This window comes from Onychomys torridus, chromosome 3 (assembly GCF_903995425.1).
Source record: "Onychomys torridus chromosome 3, mOncTor1.1, whole genome shotgun sequence".
NCBI classification, from domain to species: Eukaryota; Metazoa; Chordata; class Mammalia; order Rodentia; family Cricetidae; genus Onychomys; species Onychomys torridus.
In genome coordinates, this window is record NC_050445.1 from 8,262,041 (window position 1) to 8,281,651 (window position 19,611).

A 19,611-nucleotide genomic window follows, 5' to 3' on the forward strand; every position below is an offset into this window, starting at 1 on the left:
TCTTAAGAAGCAAGCTGGTGTAGTCATCCTAATATCCAACAAAATAGACTTCAAACTAAAATCAATCAAAAGAGATCAAGAAGGACATTACATACTCATCACAGGAAAGATCTACCAAGATGAAGTTTCAATTCTGAACATTTATGTCCCAAACACAAGGGCACCCACATATGTGAAAGAAACACTACTAAAGCTTAAATCACACATAAAACCCCACACATTAATAGTGGGAGACTTCAATACCCCACTTTCACCACTGGACAGATCTACAAAATCGAAACTTAACAGAGAAATAAGGGACTTAACTGATGTTATGATTCAAATGGACTTAATCGATATCTACAGAATATTCTATCCTCACAAAAAAGAATATACCTTCTCAGCACCCCAGGGAACCTTCTCTAAAATTGACCACATACTTGGCCACAAAGCAAATCTCAATAGATAAAAAAAATTGGAATAACCTCCTGTGTTCTGTCAGACCACCATTGTATAAAGTTAGATTTCAACAACAATGAAAATTACAGAAAGCCTACAATCTCATGGAAACTTAATAATGCTCAACTGAATCACCAATGAGTCAAGGAAGAAATAAAGAAATTAAAGACTTCCTAGAGATCAATGAAAATGAATATACCGCACACCAAACTTATGGAACACTATGAAAGCAGTGCTAAAAGGAAAATTCATAGCACTAAATGCCCACATAAGAGTTGGAGAAATCTCACACTCGGGACTTAACAGCACACCTGAAAGCCCTAGAACAAGAAGAAGCAAAGTCACCCAGGAGGAATAGAAACCAGGAAATAATCAAATTGAGAGCTGAAATCAATAAAATAGAAACAAAGAGAACAATACAAAGAATCAACGAAACAAAGAGTTGGTTCTTTGAGAAAATCAACAAGGTAGACAAGCCCTTATCCAAACTAACAACAAGGCAGAGAGAAAGCATCCAAATTAGCAAAATCAGAAATGAAAAGGGAGATATAACAGACAGTGAGGAAATCAAGAGAACCATCAGGTCATATTTCAAAAACCTGTACTCCACAAAACTGGAAAATCTCAAAGAAATGGATACTTTTATGGATAGATACCACATACCTAAGTTAAATCAAGACCAAATAAACTATTTAAATAGTCCAATAACCCCTAAGGAAATAGAAACAGTCATTAAAAGTCTCCCAACCAAAAAAAGCCCAGGGCCAGATGGTTTCAGTGCAGAATTCTACCAGATCTTCAAAGAAGAGATAATACCAATACTCTTTAAATTGTTCTACACAATAGAAGCAGAAGAACATTACCAAACTCCTTCTATGAAGTTACAATTACCCTGATTTCCAAGCCAAACAAAGATGCAACAAAGAAAGAGAATTACAGACCAATCTCCCTCATGAACATCGATGCAAAAATACTCAATAAAATATTGGCAAACAGACTCCAAGAACACATCAAAACAATTATCCACCATGATCAAGTAGGCTTTATCCCAGGGATGCAAGGCTGCTTCAACATACGAAAGTCTGTCAATGTAATACACCATATAAACAAATTGAAAGAAAAAAACCCCACATGATCATCTCACTAGATGTTTTTGGTCATATTTAAAGAGTAAGTGAAATTGGATACCCCATTCCCTGTGGTGGGATACCGTGCTCAGCCTTGATACAATGGGGAGGGGCTAGGCTCTCCTTCAACTTGGTATGCCAGACTTTGTTGACTACCATGGGAGGCCTTACCCACTCTGAGGAGTGGATGGGGGTAGAGTGGGAGGGAGGTGAGGAGGCAGGAGAAGGGGACGGAGGGGTAACTGGGGTTGATATGTAAAATAAAAAATTTAATAAATAATATATTTAAATTAAAAAAAAAGAAATTGGATAGTTACTTCAACCTGGAATCCCCCATTACAAACTGTCGCCATTGAACTTTTTAATTAGCTATGTGGAGTATAGGTATTCTCTCACTAAAGACCAGAGCCTTTCATTTCAGCCATAGTAGAATGGGACCAGAACCAGGTTATGGGTCAGCCCACCCCAATATTCACCCCATCTGTGATCCGCTGGAGCATGTGAAGGGACCGGTTCTGTAGACCCAAAGCTGCAGGATTTCCACAACCCAGGGCAACAGCAGAATAACCAAGAAGAGTTTCAGTTGAGAGCCCAGCACAGGTAGTGTAGCAGAAACCAGAGGCTTCAAACCAGACCAACGACTCTTCACAATGAACACTGGCAAGTAAAGATATATAGACAAAGGGGTTTACTGTGTGACTCACTGTGTTACACTGCAGCTTCCATGACCAGATTTCCCCTCTTTTTATTTTATTTTTTCCTTTTTCTCTTAAATTTTATGGGGTGGGTGTTGCAAGGACAGAGGGAAGATACACAGGGAGGGAAAATGGATAAGATCGAGATGCATGATGTGAAAGACACAAAGAATAAATAAAAAAGAAAGTTACAAAACGAAACTTCAAGTTCCTGGGCCTGTGAGATGGCTCAGTGGGTAAAGGTGCTTGCTGCAAAGTCTGATAGCCTGAGTTCGATCCAGAGGATCCACATGATGGAAGCTGTCCTCTGACTTCCACATGTACATTATGCTGTGTTTATGTGTGTCACACAACTATAAAAAGAAAAAAGGTGAAACTCTGAGTTCCTATACTGTGGAGTTGCATCTTCCAACATTTGTTCTTTAGAAGTCCAGTCCCATGGCATGTTCTATGACTAGATAATAAAAGGATCAAATTACTTCAATATATTCACTGTATTGCCCATCAACTTGGACATCCCATTGACTTTTTATGCTTTTTTGGGGGGGGGGGCAGGGTTTCGAGACAGGGTTTCTCTGTAGCTTTGGAGGCTGTCCTGGAACTCACTTTGTAGACCAGGCTGGCCTCAAACTCACAGAGATCCACCTGCCTCTGCCTCCCAAATGCTGGGGTTACAGGTGTGCGCCACCACCACCTGGCCCCATTGACTTTTTAAAAGGCATTTAAACATTTTTAATTTTTTTTATTTTGTGTAAGTGTAGGTGTGGGAATGCCATTATCATCAGGCCTGTTGGGTGTATGTGTGTGTGTTGTGTGATATTTTGTGTTCTGACAAATAAAGCTTGCCTGGAGATTAGAGGGTGGAGCTAGCCACTAATCAACCATAGGGGCTGGGCAGTGGTGGCACACACGCCTGGCACTTGGGAAGAGGAAGCAGGAAGATTAGGAGTTCAAGGCCACCCTGGGCTCCTTGAGATTGAACCAGTCTAAAAGAGAAACAGAGCCTGGTGATGGTGGTACACACCTTTAATCCCAGCACTAGGGAGGTGGAGGCAGGAATATAAGGTGGTGGCAGGATCTCAGCTCCCATGTGGTCTGAAGATTCGTAGAGGTAAGAAGTTTCTAGTGGCTGCTGTTCTGCTTCTCTGATCTTTCAGCTCTCACCCTCAATATCTGACTGTGGGTTTTTATTGTTAAAACTTTTAGGATCATGCTTCATGGGTGTGCACACTGAGATGGTTTCCTGTCATTCTCTACCTTATTCCTTCAAGGCAAGGTCTTTCCTTGAATGTGGAGCCTGTGTTTTTCAGGTGGGCTGGAAGCCAGCAAGCCCTAGTGATCCTTCTGTATGCCCCCACTGAGCACTCCTGTTTATAGGCATGGCTGGGACCCTGGATGGCTTATGTGGGTCCCTATGGTTGGAGAGCAAGTGCTTTTCCTGGTTGGGTTCTCTCCCCAGAACCTGTATTATAAATGTTTTAGTGTTAGAGACTAAACCCAGGCAAACTAGCAAAGGACTATACCACTGTGCTATACATTCCAGCCAAGTATTCTATAAAGACTATGATTTAGGAATTGTCATGTGATTATGATACACATGACAGTATTTCAATATGGACATTTTTGCTTTCTTTAAAACCTACCTACTAGCGCTGTATAAAATAAAAATTGGAAAACAGTTTTAGCTCAGAATAGGTTTAAGAAATGTACACATTAATTATAAGGACAGAAATAATTCAAAACATGTAACTATATTGTGTGAACCAATGAGTTTTACTGGTATTACTTATAGGAATATAGGTAAAGGGTTACTTACAGGGACAGAAATGACTCAAAGCCAGGTTCTTCATAGCCTGTCCCAGCACCGGGGACAGTTCACAAAGGCTGGTAACTTGGGGCTTGTACAACTTGGTGTAGCTCATCATGCCGGAGGCTCTTCTAGGCAGCTCAACTGATCCCCCTTTTAAATATAGCTTGGCCGGTCTGTTTTCTCTGGGGCAGCTGGCCTCCTCTGAGTGCCTTGTAAGCAACTCAGCTTTTCTCGTGATTTCTTCATGGTACTCAACTTGCCACGGTAAATTGTTTTTACCATGTACCTCTGGGGCTAGTGAGATGCCTCAGCAGGTTAAACCACTTGCCATGCAAGCTTGACCTGAGCTGGATCCCTGGAACCCACAGTGGAAGAAGACTCATGAAGGTTGATCTCTGACACCCCCTGCCCCCCACACACACCTGGGGCTTCGATGGCCACCCAAACACACAGAGTAAAAGAGAACTTTAAAAACGTACCTCTTGGCACACTTACGTGTTGACACGCATATGGGAGTTACGACACAGCGGGCAAACACTTCAAAAATGAAGATGTAGGGCTCTAGAATAACTGGCAGCAAGCCACACACTATCTTTCCAAAATTGGAAATCTAATAAGTGGTCTGGATTGTAACAAAATAATTTTATCTGTTTTCTATCAGAAGGCTATGGGGAAGGAAACACATGTAACCTGTAATGTGTGCACTCAGAACACTCAGGATTCATCTTCCCACGGACTTACACATGTAACCTGTATGTGTGCACTCAGAACACCCAGGGTTCATCTTCCCACGGACTTACACATGTAACCTGTAATGTGTGCACTCAGAACACCCAGGGTTCATCTTCCCACGGACTTACACATGTAACCTGTGTGTGTGCACTCAGAACACTCAGGATTCATCTTCCCACGGACTTAGACATGTAACCTATATGTGTGCACTCAGAACACTCAGGATTCATCTTCCCACGGACTTACACATGTAACCTATAATGTGTGCACTCAGAACACTCAGGATTCATCTTCCCACAGACTTGACAATGTTTTATTGAAGTTCTATAGTTTGGAGAACTATATTGTCTGTGGATTTAAATTCTACACCCCCCCCCCCGCCCCTTTTGAGACAGGGTCTCTACATAGACCTGGCTCTCCTGGAACTTACTATGTATACCAGTCTGGCCTTGAACTGGTAGAGATGAATTTTACCTTTTTTTTTTTTTACCCATTATTTTGTGAAAACATTTACAAAAAGAGATTGTTGACATATTAATTTTATTAAGGCATGATACATTCTATAGTTGTCTGTCAAATCTTCAATATTTGAATTTTTTCAGCTTTTCATTTCTCGCAAAATGATGGTGTAAATCCATCTGCACATTGACTTTCCTGATTTTGGAAAACTTCTTCAGAGTATAATTTGAAGATGAGACTAAAGACTAATTTTTTTTTTCTGGCTCTGATATTTTGTTGACAAACTGTTAAATGTTTTGAAAAGTCAGGACGTTATTTTGGTCCCTCTGACCAGATCCTAACTTAAATTCTTAAAAACACAAACCTCATTAATGTCATTATGGCTCAATACAGAAACAGAATCCAGCCAAATGCAGGGCACTCTGTGACATATTTTATTTTCTTGCAAGAGGCTTGGTTTTGAAGGGAGGAGAGAATATCTCAATTATAGAAATAATGGCTATTGTGGCCATAGAAATGATGTCTCATCCCGGAGTGTATCTTATCCCTGAGGTCCTTCTGTTCTTCTTGGATGGAATCATGCAAACGCTTCTGTGCCATGGACTTTGAAAAGGAGTTCCTAAGGTCTAGCAGGTTGGTCTGAGGTTTGGGCACTCCAGCTCTAGGAACCCACGCCCAAATAGGTCTTGTTTCTTCATTGCTTTCCATGTCCGGGTCCAAAAATTCTGGTTTACTTAAAAAGTGGTTAAAAGTGAAATCATCCATATCTGTTCTGTTATGCAGAATATTAGACTTACTGAGGCGAACAGGGTTCTGGCACATAGTATATGGGTCACGGAAGGCAGATTTAAGTGGTTCGTAGTCAATGTAATGGTTTGACTTAGAGCAGGTTATGGGTAGGGGTTTCATTGCCAGCTGTCTCCAGTATAAGTCATCTGTCTTTTTGGTGTCTGTGATCTTTGGAAATGATTTTAGGTCATAAAGATTAGTCAGATCTTTTGTTGGATAACAAGTTGGGAGTGTATAGGTAGACATCAAGCCTTGTTCTTCCTTAATCTTCTCTTCAATATCCTGGTTTTTATGGGTAATTCCAGGCAGGAGGTTATCGTTCATTGCCATCATTTCTGTGGAACTGGGTATGAATGTATGGAAAGCACACAACGCTCTAGGGGTACAGTCTGGGCAGGAAGGTGGGCCTTGTACCATGGCCTCCAGAGGTCGTTGGTTATGAATAAGTCGGGCAATCCGACCTTCCAAAGGTTTGGGAGGTTTTAAGGCAGGATGGAATTTTTCTTGCTATACCAGTGGAATAAAGAGGAGAAAAAAATCAATAATAAATAGCAGGCCAATTCCATACCCATTTTCACTATCAGTAAGTCGGAGAGAGGTGGAAGTTTATACACTAAGATTCTTTGGTATTTATTTGAATACATTGAAATTTGGGTCCAAATAAATACATTTTTCTCTTTTACTAGATTTCAGTAAAATGGAAAGTATATATGCTTTATTTGGCTATAGGCAAGCTTTATTGTGTACGAATTCTCAGCTTTCAAAATTTCAAAGATACAAAAGGACTCACTAAAACTTATGAAATCAGGACTGCAGTAATTGTCCTGTGCAGTTATTTAAATCATGTAGGCAACGCAAGCGTTCTTAAGCCTAGGTTGAATTGGAATCACCTTCAGAGCTGGCAGAGTGGAGTTCTTAAGCTTTAGTTCTAAGACTAGGACTTTCAAGGTCTACAGTGGGTTCTGGAATCTCCTTGTTCTGGGAGGGTGTGTAAGAGGGAACAAACCTGTGCACTCGGAGTTATCCTCCCAACTCAGGAACATTCATTCTAACAAGTGTCTCAGGTGCTGCTAAGGCTGGTGGCGTGGTAAATGCTTTGAGAAGCATTGTCTGAGGTGTTCAGTTTTACTGGGCTGCTTACTGGTTCTAGGGACTGAGCACAGGGCCTTGCACATGCCAAGCACATGCTCTGCCACTGAGCTGTGCCCACTGCCCCATCTGTGTTTCCTTTTGAGCTGTTTTTAAAGTATAGTTTCAATAAGGCTTAGCAACTGCAAAGATAGGGCAAAGATAGGAAGTATATTCAGGATACCTTACTGGAGCTATGTGGGTAGAAGGAAGAGGTGGCCGGTAAGGGCATGGATGGTAACATGTCTCCTATATTGTGCCAGAGGCTTGAATGATGCCTTTGTTTTGACAAATATACATTTATGATTTGTACAATTTTATTGAATGTATACTTTACATTGAACAAAAAACAGAAAAAAAGTTTAACTCTGGTAAATGGTATGCATGTCAAATCTTAAGGGATAAAGCTATACTAAGGTCTGTACTTCACTCTAAAATGAGTAAAAATAATAAAAATATTGGTGGATGGTTAGAGGGAATAGATTACACAAAAGATTAAGTATAATAAAGTATTGATGATAAACTATAACTGGTGAGTATACAGGTCTTAAATGAAAATTATTTCTATATGTTTGAATTTTTTTTTAATAATATGCTAAAGAAAACACCAAAAAGCAGTATATACATTTCAATATCAGGAGAAAAGTAATGATGATGAGTGTGGGGGGGGGAGGGGCAGGGATGTAGTTCAGTTGGTTGAATACTTACTTAGAATCTTGGATTCAGTATGTAGTACCTCTTAAAACTGGACATAGTGACAAGAGTATGTAACTCAAGCATTAGGGGAATAGACACAAGATTGGGAGTTCAAGGTCATCCTAAGCTACATAGAAAGTCTGAGGCCAGCCTGGGCTACATGACAGCCAATGTTTAAAAAGAAAAGTGGTGGTTAAAATAGTAACAGTATCCTGGGCAGAGGCAGGTGGATCTCTGTGAGTTCGAGGCCAGCCTGGTCTCCAAAGCAAGTTCCAGGACAGGCTCCAAAGCTATACAGAGAAACCCTGTCTCAAAAAACCCTGTCTCACCCCCCCCCCCCATAAATAAATAAATAGAAAAAGAAAGAAAGGAAGGAAGGAAGGAAGGGAGGAAGGAAGGAAGGAAGGAAGGAAGGAAGGAAGGAAGGAAGGAAAATAGTAAGAGTATAATGGACCTAAAGAATAAGGGACGGGGCTGGAGAGATGGCTCAGAGGTTAAGAGCACTGACTGCTCTTCCAGAGGTCCTGAGTTCAATTCCCAGCAACCACATGGTGGCTCACAACCATCTGTAATAAGATCTGACGCCCTCTTCTGTGTACATAATAAATAAATAAATCTTAAAAAATAAAAAAAAGAATAAGGGACTTTGGACCATCCCTTTGGATTATCCTAGTTGGAGGAATTTCTATACCGGATAATAGTTGTAACCTTTAGCTAATCAAATTTTAGTAAATATATTATGAAGCGAAGAAAGACCCCAACTTTCTGATAGGTTTACTACATCTGTCATTAAAGAAAAGGATATCAGATTTTTAATAGTGTCTGCTATGTGAGCAACAGCCTTTAGTACTTTTTCTTTTGATGTATCACAGGCTGCCTTTCAACTTGGTATGCAACTGACCATGACCTTCAACTCCTGAACCTTTCACCTCCTCTTTTCAAGTTCTGGAATTATAGGCATGTGCTACCATGCCTAGATTATAAGGTGCTGAGAAATCTAACCAGGATTTCGTGCATGCTAAGGTAGGACACTACCAACTGAACAACATCTCTAGCTCTAGTACTTGTATTTCATTCAGAAAAAAGACTCACAGGGATTTTTATCACCGCTAAAATATGCTTTCCTGGAGTTGGTCATGCATGCTGAGCCCCACCAGTGTCAGAGCACATATCTAATCCAGCAGAGAGTGCTCATTGCAAGTGCAAAATGAAAACAATGAAAAGCCCTATGGTAGCTGATAAAGCACAGATTATGGACCCAGTTCAGGTGTTTGATTTGGTTTCCTTTTGACAAACGCTTAAACAAATATGAAATTAAAGTTCTTGGTGTGATCTGAAAATAACCCATATTTTCATATGCCTATAGTTTTATATATATTTTCACAATTTATAGCTTGGAAAATTATGTTTTCAAAATTTATATTTATACAGGATAAACCAACACATGAGTATTAAGTAATTTCACATTCTTTATATAATTGATCTAACAGATTATATTTTTTATTACAGGGATTGATAATTTCTTTCAAGCCATTTATTTAATCAATTCTCTATTAATATAGTCAAAAAACTTATTGGCTTTTGATTGTAATTCAGCCAACTCTCAATTATTATGATTAACAGGAAGAAGTCATTAATTTCTTCAAAAGTAATGGAATGTGTAAGATACACAACTCTGCAAAGATCCAAAATTTATTAGAAATCATGAAATTACTAGTTAAGCTTTACTCATCATAAGCAAATTCTTTTGTGAATTATTTTACCAACAGTAGCATGATAGGAAAAAAAATGTTTTAAAAAAAAGTACTGTGAAGTTTAGTTTTTCCAAACAGTGACAAGGGTACCCAAATCAATTCCAATAAATTCAGAGTTATCTTTCAAAACCAATTAGATTTTCTTTTTGTTTAGGTGGCCACCAATGATCAAGACACATAACATGTGAAAAGTAAGGAGACAAGTCTCCTTCAAATAACTGAGAGCTGACTTACAGGCTGTGGGTCAAATCCTATCTGTCCAGTTAGCTCTGCTACCTCCTTTTCATGGTAATCATCCAGCTCAAGGGGGCTCATGGGCCCTAGACCTTAATGGAAACATTGTCTTATTATTTTGGTAGAGTGAATGAAGAATGATTATTAAACTACACTTTAAGTAGGAAAACCTACCAGTTCTCTTTATCGTCAAATTAGAACCAATACAATAGAAACCAGCCCTACCTCCCTGCTACCCACTTAAGAGAGAAACTGAGCTCTCCCACTAATTTGGATTAGTTTTTATAATGAGTAACAGGGCAGAACACCAGAAGATGGAAGACTGTGATAGACAGCATTTGTTGAGCGTCCCTTTTTTGTTCTCATTACTTGTACTAGTGTGAACACATACCTGTAAAATCATTAGTATATGAAGTGATCCAGTGGGACCGCTCAAGATTTCTTTGTATATTGGCTTCCTTTGCAGAGTTCACAGCATCCCATGGATTCAAAGATGGGTTAGGAGCAAAGGTTTTAGGAGGTTTTGGGTAGAATACTGGCTTGTTTTTCTCAACACATTTAGGAAACTAGAATATGAACATAAAGGTTGTTTTTATTAATTGTATCTACCTCAATAAGGGCTGGTTCACTGTCCCAGCTGGCAAGCAGTTGAGGTCACTTCCTTTATTAATTACCATATTTGAGCCAGGGATGGCGGCTGTAACTGTAACCACATTTATCAAGGGGATGCTAACATCTCTTCTAAAAGTCTCTGAGAACTTAGGTTGGAGTTTGTCCCTGGATATTCTACTTCCTACTTCCAGTACGATTTCATCAGACCTACAGAGGGTTCTGTGCACTGCTGGTGGACTCGACTCAAAGTGGCTGCTTCTGTCTTCTGTCCTTCAAAGGAACCTTCATGATGTTGGCTCTGGCTTTCTCACAAAGGCTTAAGACACTCAAATTTAACTAGAATGGTCATTCTTTATATATAACTGTAGTTTTATTTTGTATTCTCTAAAGGGATGTGCATGTACATGTGGCTGGATGCGTTTTAGTGTGGCTCTGTTTAGTCAGTGCCTGGATATACATATTTGTGGCAGGAAAGAAGGATCACCAAAGGCAAACATGGTCCAGGAGCACACTGGCCAGCACAAGAAAGAAGGGGTAAAGGCAAATGACTACAGACAGCTGTTTTAAAAAGGTTAAGACAAAACTGCTAGGAAGTTCACTGGATGTTCTAGTTGAATGGAGAAGTGAGGCCAGGAGCAGGATGGGAAGGAGGGAGGTGAGAGAGGGGTCATGTTATGTCATGCCACAGCAACTAGGCAGAAATAATGGAGACAAAAACCTGCAGAAGCAGAGGTAGGGTGGAGGAGGTGGATAATATGGAACATTATGAACATGATGCCATGTGTTGCCTGCAAGCCAAGCCCACCTTTAATGTTTGGAGTGTCTGGGGCTTAAAGTACAGATAGAAACCTACCATTTGTCTAAACAGTTCAGTGGAAATCAATAAATAAACTACTATCTACTTTGAGGTACCATTTTAACAACCTGGAAAAGCAGTTCCAGTTTAAGACTTGCTAGCCTGTTACCAGTTTTGCACCAAGGCGTGGTGGTGGCTCAGGAAGATCCAGATGCTGTACTTAGCCTTAGGTCCTTGTAGTGCTCCCTTCTCCTTGCTCCATCTCCCCATCACTTCCATTCCACCCAGTAGTCATCTCAGACTAGCCCTTTACCCTAGGGCTGTATACAGCTGGGGATATATTAACTTTTAAAGATGGATACAAAGACTAGACTGGTGTGGAGTGGGAACAAGAACAGGTTTGCAGATGGATACAGCCTCCTTACTCTGTAAAGTCCCAGCCCCACAGGAAGGACCACAGCAGAGGAAGGGCAAGTTCTAGGCCCAGGGGTGATACTGTTGCTAGCATTCTTATAAGGTTGAAGCAACTCTCTCTCTCTCTCTCTCTCTCTCTCTCTCTCTCTCTCTCTCTCTCTCTCTCTTTTTTTTTTTAACCTGTTTGGAGGCCTGCCACCCAGCTCCCAAATAAATATACAGAGACTTATTCTTACTTCTGAATGCCCAGCTTTAGCTTGGCTTGTTTCTAGCCTGCTTCTCTAACTTAAAATATCCCATTTCTTTTAACATGTTTTACCTGTGGGCTTTTTACCTTTCTTTATTCTATATATCTTTCTTTCCTTCTTACTCCATGGCTGGCTGTGTTTTGGCCCCTGGTGTCCTCCTCTTCTCTTTTTCTCGCTTCTCACTCTTCTTTTAAGCTTAGATTTCTTCTTCTACTTATTCTCTCTGACTGTTAGCCGCCTATCCTTTCTCCTGCCTAGCTATTGGACTTTCAGCTCCTTATTATATCAATTAAGTGTTTTAGGCAGGCAAAGTAACACAGCTTTACAGAGTTAAATGCAACATAAAAGAATGCAACACATCTTTGCATCATTAAACAAATATTCAATAGCATAGACAAATGCAACAGCTCTTAAACTAATATTCCACAACATCTCTCTCTTTTTGTCTAAATAAAAATGAAAGTTTTTAACTTTAACATAGTGAAATATATACAACAAAACAGTTATCAATTAAGAATTACATTTACAATATTCAGTTCATTTGTATTTAGCAAATTCAGAGAAAATACTCCATTATCTATCTTACCTTAATGATTCCAAAGTTGTATATCTAATTTACTTTCTATTAAAACTAAGAAAAACTATAACTACAAAACAACTTTAACTCCATCAAAGACCCCAGAAGAATGTAATATTACCTAACAACAGAGACATCTGGATAGTCACCCAAAGTTCCTCTGCAATGTTGGGGCATCCATCTTTGGCCTAAAGGCCTAGAATATCTGGCAGACTTTTCAGTGGAGCAGGAAATTTGAAGGATTGTCCTGCCTTGTCTTGGCAAATGTCAACAGTAGTTTTCCTATGTCATGCTTGGTACAGCATACTGTCAGCAGTCAAGGTAAGTGCAGTTTCTTTCCCAAATGGCTAGCCTTGCCACATTGAAAGAAAACTCCATATTGAGTTTCTTTGATGCCCATCATCTTTTGATGAAGTAAATTGGTGCTGCCAAGAGCAGATAGATGTATCTCACTGTCATGAAAAACCTTGTGTTATTAAACACCTTAAGGGCTGGAGAGATAGCTCAGTGGTTAAGAGCACTGGCTACTCTTCAGGGACCTGGGTTCAATTCCCAGCACCCACATGGCAGCTCACAACTGTCTATAGCTCCAGGATCTAACACCTTCTACACCAATGTACATAAAATAAAAATTTAAATAAATAATTTTAAAAAATAAAAAATAAACACCTTAAATGCCATATTCTGTAGGCCTTTGATATGTTTGAAAATCATCTGTCTAAATTATACCTGCTTAGCCTTGAAAGTATACCTAATATGACTACAAGTTTTATTATTATAGAGTAACTACTAACCTCATTTCTTAATTTTACATTGCATTTTTAAATGAGCTGCATAAGCAGATACCCCAAACAAGTATAGAAACACACATACAGTATAACAAAAATAATTTTAAATCAATATACCAACATCCATACCAACGTAAAATATTTGAGATTAATACTTGTCTTTTTATCCTATATTCCTATATTCCCCTAAACGATAACAAACACCCATAACCCACTAACTAACTGATAACCACCCACCCCACCTCTTGGAAATGTGGGTGTTGACTTTTCTAGACTGCTTCCTATTGTCTGTAGACAAAGGCATCATTAGGGTTCCCTGAGAAAATTGAAATAATGGTCAAGTCCTGGGAAGAGCAACTGAAAACTTTGTTGATATATATCACCTGACAAGATTCAGGAGGGCCAGGTGGTCATGGCACACGCCTTTAATCCCAGCACTTGGGAGGCAGAGCCAGGAGGATCTCTGTGAGTTCAAGGCCACAGCCTGTTCTACAGAGTAAGATCCAAGACAGGCAAAACTACACCCTGTCTTGAAAAACCAACAAAACAAAACAACCAACCAAACAAACAAAAAAAGATTCAGGAGGTCTCCCATGATCAAACCTGATCCATCTTAACCTGGAATGAATCCACAGCCTTTTGTTTCCATGGAAACAAAAGCATAGTCTCATCCCCAAAGCATTTTTTTTTAATTTTATTTTTATTTTTTTTATTTTTTATTTTTATTTTATTTTTTTTATTTTTTATTTTTTGGTTTTTTGAGACAGGGTTTCTCTGTGTAGTTTTGTGCCTTTCCTGGAACTCACTTGGTAGCCCAGGCTGGCTTCGAACTCACAAAGATCCGCCTGCCTCTGCCTCCTGAGTGCTGGGATTAAAGGCGTGCACCACCACCGCCTGGCCCAAAAGCATTTTTTACTTCCATTTAACAAATACATTTTTTGACTTCCATTTTAAAGTTAAAGCATTCTTAAAATATCTAGGCTGGTTTATTTTAGCTGTCCCTCTTTCAATCCCATGTCTCTTAGCAGTTTCCTTTGCTTATCAGCAATCCAAAAATTCAAAATTAATAAAACATACAGGATCCAGATTCCCTGTGTCTTTCTCATCTCCACATGGCTTCTTCTTGCTCTTTTTTTCATTGCTTTGCTACTCTCTTTAAAGACTTTGCTTTATTATTTTTAAACTATTTCTTTCTATGACTGTCTATACCCCTTTATTTCCTTTCTGAAGCCTACACACATTGTTAAACACAAGCTAACCTGTTTAGAGTTTTTTCTGTCTGGATCTGTCGTTACTGTGTATCTATCCTTTCTATCCTTTTCTGACTTCAAGACCCTTTAAACTGCTAAGTGGCTTGGCTAGGATCTCCACTGCAGCTTTGGCAGCAGGCTCTGCCTGCTTCTCAGGTCTTTGGGAGCCAAGCCTAAAGCTTGCAGGCTGGTAGGAGGGAGGTAGCATCCACCTCCCAGCTTTGGAACCCAGTGCCCTGCACCGTGGCAGGTGTTTTTATTTCCTTTACTGTTCCTATTTAGTGCTGCCTGCTGAACAGCAGTGCCTCTTAAAGGAGCCCTGTCCTTTTTTTTTTTGCTTGCTTTTCCCCCCAGCGTTCTCAGGCCCTAAGTAGATATTTGATCCTCATGTTGGTATGCCAATTTTTTTTTTAACTGTTTGGGGGCCTGCCACCCAGCTCCCAAACAAACACATAGAGACTTATTTTTACTTATGAATGCCTGGCCTTAGTTTGGCTTGTTTCTAGCCAACTTTTCTTAAATTATCCGGTCTACCCTTTGCCTCTGGGCTTTTTACCTTTCTTTATTCTATATATCTTTCTTTCCTGCTTACTTTGTGGCTATCTGTGTGGCTGTGTGGCTGATCCCTGGCGTCCTCCTTTTCTCACTCCTCACTCTTTCATGTGTAGATTTCTCCTCCTATTTATTCTCTCTGCCTGACAGCCCCACCTACTCCTTCTTGCCTAGCTATTGGCCTCTTTATTATACACCAATTAGGTGTTTTAGGCAGGCAAAGTAACATAGCTTTACAGAGATAAAGAAATGCAGTATAAAAGAATGCAACACATTTTTGCATCATTAAACAAATATTCCACAACATAAACAAATGTAACATACCTTAAACTAATATTCCACAACATTCTCATTTTAGGTAAGAGACGTCATGTAAAAAGCACTTGTAAGCCTGGTGGTGGTGGTGGTGGTGGTGGCGGGTGGCGGCGGCGGCGGCGGCGGCGCACGCCTTTAATCCCAGCACTTGGGAGGCAGAGCCAGGCGGATCTCTGTGAGTTAAAGGCCAGCCTGGTCTATAGAGCGAAATGCAGGACAGGCACCAAAACTACACAGAGAAACCCTGCCTCAAAAAAACAAAAAACAAAAAACAAAAAAACCAAAAAAAACCCCCCAAAAAACCAAAAAAACCAAAAACCAAAAACCAAACAAAAAAACCCCACACAAACAAACAAACAAAAGAAATATTAAATAGGGGCTGGAGAGGTGGCTCAGAGGTTAAGAGCACTGGTTGTTCTTCCAGAGGTCCTGAGTTCAAGCCCCAGAAACCACATGGTGGCTCACAACATCTATAATGAGATCTGGTGCCCTCTTCTGGCATGCAGGAAACATGCAGCTAGAACACTGTAAACATAATAAATAAATCTATAAAAAAAGAAATATCGGGGGTTGGGTATTTAGCTCAGTGGTAGAGCACTTGCCTAGCAATCACAAGGCCCTGGGTTCAGTCCTCAGCTCCAAACAACAACAACAAAAAAAAAAAAAAAAAAAAAAAAAGGAAAAAGAAGAAATATCAAATAAGTACCTTAATATACCATTAATTAATCTATGGCTTGCTTATTCACAGGGTAAAGAAAGCCCCTTTAAAAATATTTTTAAGTATTTATTTAACTATTAAATTTTATGTGTGTGCCTGTGTGAGTTTATGTATACCACCTCTGTGTAGGAGCCCACAGAAGCCAGAAGTGGGTGTTGGATCACCTGGAACTAGAGTTACAGGCATTTACAGATGCTGGGAAACAAAGCCCTCTGTGTTTCCTTTTCATTATTGATAAAGCATGGACTTTCTTCAAATACTGTCCGAAGAGGCTAGGCTAATGTACTTTATACTGGTTGAACTAATCATCACCTGCTGAAATGCAGTCTAGGACACAAGAAATTAAATAGGAAATGCAAGATTTAGTGTTATCTGTGACATTGTGGCAGGGGTTTAATAACCAGGAAACATTTGAGTGGGGAGTCTGCTAAGGTGATGCTGTGCTGAGGGGCTGATGGCAGTTACGACAGGAGGGGAAGGGTACCTGCAGCATAGGACATGTACCCAGCAAAGGTAAGCACAGGCAGGAAGGACTTCCAGTTGCTGGCACATTTCTTTCTAGGAAGACGCTCCAGTTTACAAGAGCGATGTTATGTTTTCAGTAGAGCCCACGGAATATGTGTAGCTTAGTAATTTGTGTGGCCAGTGGAGGCCAGGTGTCCTACTGTCGCCCTCGAGACGGAACCTCTCACTGAGCCTGGAGCCAGACCAGCAGCTAGCGCCGTAGTAACTCACCTTCCTACCTCTGTCCCATTCTCTGCCCAGGGATGCAGGCTTGTGCAGACCACATCTGGCTCCTGATGTGAGTGCTGGGATATGAACTGAAGTCCTCATGCTTGTACAGCAAGTGCTCTTATCCATTTAGCCATCTTCCCAGGGCCATAGCTCAATAAGTTTTAATAAACACGTATCAAGTCATGACTTATTAAATATAGAATTACATGCAAAGTTCTGAGGGCTCTGTACTGGGCACCCAAACTCCATAAATCTCCATTAAAACATTAGTAAATCATACAGTGGTGATATACTAAAGGAAATTTTAAAACCTTTTCCTTTGGTTGTGCTTTAGTGTAGAATGATAGGGCTTACTCAGTTTAGCAAGGGAGCAAGACAGGCTTATTGCAGATACGACGTCATCCTCTGGAAGGACTTTAGCATTTTCAGACACTATTTCTTTATTGCATCCTATTTCATCTAATTACACTATCACACTAATAAATAAGATTGTGAACTTTGATTATTTACATATGGAATGAAAAAGACACAGATGGGAGCAAATAAAATGGCAGATTTTTCTGGCATCTGGTTGGACATTCTATGGTATGTATGAGTCATGAGTCCTTGAACAGGCCTTCCCGCTATGGAGCCAACCCCAGAGAAAGACGAGTGTTTCAAATGTGCAGGAGACGGTGAGAGGCACGGCCCTGATGTGGGACAGAGAGAAAAACCAATATTTTTATTTAAATCAGGTTGTTTATAAATGTGATCTCTTTCTAAAGAAGAAAAGGGGATATGATATGGATATAATAGGATGAAAGGGTAGATTAATGAACTTACTTTTAAAGAGCAACAACTCGTTTAAAATGTCTTACATTGGTATAGATTTTAGTCTGTTGATACGAACTTAAAGTTAATTTTGTTATACTGTGTGTATATTTCTACTCATGTTTAAGGTATTATGTTTGTATAGCTCATTTGAAATTGTAATGGATAATTAAAAATAGATTAATAATTAGTCATCCATGATAATCATACTTGTAGCCATGTTAGTTAAGTCTTCTAGGTATACATAGAGATGTTTCAGATAGATAGATAATCTTCAAATACTTCAAAGACCTACAGATTATGGCATTTAAAATTTTAAATTTAAAATTTTATTTTTAAAATTTAGACTTTCTGGACAGTGAGACATGTCTGCTTCTGGCAACACCAATTTACTTTAGAAAGGAGGATGGACATTGAAGAAACTTGATATCTTATCTTCACCTTGGCAAAAATAGCCATTTGGGGAAGAAACTGTTCTTGCCTGGACTGCTTTATCAACTGGACATGCAGGACCCATAAAAAGGTGACCACTGAACTTTGCTTGACAAAATGGTCCTTCAGGTTCCTGCTTCGCAGAGGAAACTGCCAGACATTCTACAGGACACTAAAAAAGGTGACCAAGAGACTCTAGCCCTGTGGGCTGAAGACAAATGCCCCAACTTTACAAAAGAACATTAGGTGACTATCCAGGCTGCCAGGTGTCTCTGTCTACCCTACAAGACTCCCAAAAGTTGCTTGCATCCTTCTCCCGGTTCTCAGGTAATATTATATCCTTCTGAGGTCTTTGATGTGGTTGAAGACTAGATAATTATAATTTCCTCAATTATGATAAAAGATAAGTTAGAAATAAAACCTTAGACTCACAAATATAAGATAGATAGGATATTTTCTTTAATATTGCAACTAATTCTTGCTTGATAATTGTTTTGTTATCTGAAATTTTACTATATAAAAGTTAAAACCTTGCTTTTTGAAAAAAAGAAAAGGGGAAGTACTGTGGGATGTTCTGTATGTCAAATGTATTGATATGATTGGTTAAAATAAATAAAGTGCTGATTGGCCAGTAGCCAGGCAGGAAGGGTAGGGGAGGTGGGACAAGGAAGAGGAGAATTCGGGAAAGTGAAGGCTGGGGAGGGAGATACTGTGAGCCAATGCCATGACAAAAAAGAGATAAGGTACTGGTAAGCCATGAGCCATGTGGCAAAGTATAGATTAATAGAAATGGGCTAAATATAAGAGTAAGAGCTAATGGCCAAGCAGTTTAAATAATATAAATGTCTGTGTGTTTATTTTACAAGTGGGTTGTTGGACTAACAGGGCTTGGTGGCACCTGAAGAGAAGTTCTCCAACTACAGGAACTCGCTTTGGAGACCAGGCTGGCCTCGAACTCACAAAGATCCGCCTGCCTTTGCCTCCTGAGTGCTGGGATTACAGGTGTGCGTCACCACTGCCCGGCTCCAGCTATGTTTCAATAGAAACATTGTTTAGCTGAGGCATGGAAAATGAGCAAACTTTAGATAGGCAGAAAGGCCATGGAAGCAGGGCTAGAGAGATGGCTCAGCGGTTAAGAGCACTGGCTGTTCTTCCAGAGGTCCTGAGTTCAGTTCCCAGCAACCACATGGTGGCTCACAGCCATCTATAGCCAGCTCTGATGCCCCCTTCTGGCACATGCAGAATAGAACACTCATATATATAAAATAAATAAATACATCTTAAAAAGAAAAGGACATTCCCACGGCTTGAATCTACGCAGGGAATAGCAGATGAGGGGAAGAAGTAAGGTTGCTTCCAGAAGACCTTCCTAACTCACTACACTTCCACTTGGGCAAAGAGGAAGCCAAAGAGGAGCGACATGAAGAGACTCCGACTACTAGAACATGAAGTAACAGGGGCAGTTGCAAGAATAACCTCTCATATTTGTTACTTAGGTAATA

General features: G+C 39.9%; 1 protein-coding gene across 1 annotated transcript in view; it reads right to left on the minus strand.

The window, feature by feature from the left end:
• Positions 1–5,608: 5,608 nt before the first annotated feature.
• The window catches only part of C3H7orf31 (chromosome 3 C7orf31 homolog), a 35,606-nt gene continuing 21,603 nt past the window's right edge, over positions 5,609–19,611 (minus strand). The window contains exons 8-10 of the mRNA XM_036182714.1: positions 10,254–10,428; positions 9,863–9,954; positions 5,609–6,557 (exon numbers count right to left, since the gene is read on the minus strand). Coding sequence (XP_036038607.1) covers positions 5,742–6,557; positions 9,863–9,954; positions 10,254–10,428 — 1,083 coding nt within the window. The 3' untranslated portion in view covers positions 5,609–5,741. The remainder of the gene's footprint in view (positions 6,558–9,862; positions 9,955–10,253; positions 10,429–19,611) is intronic.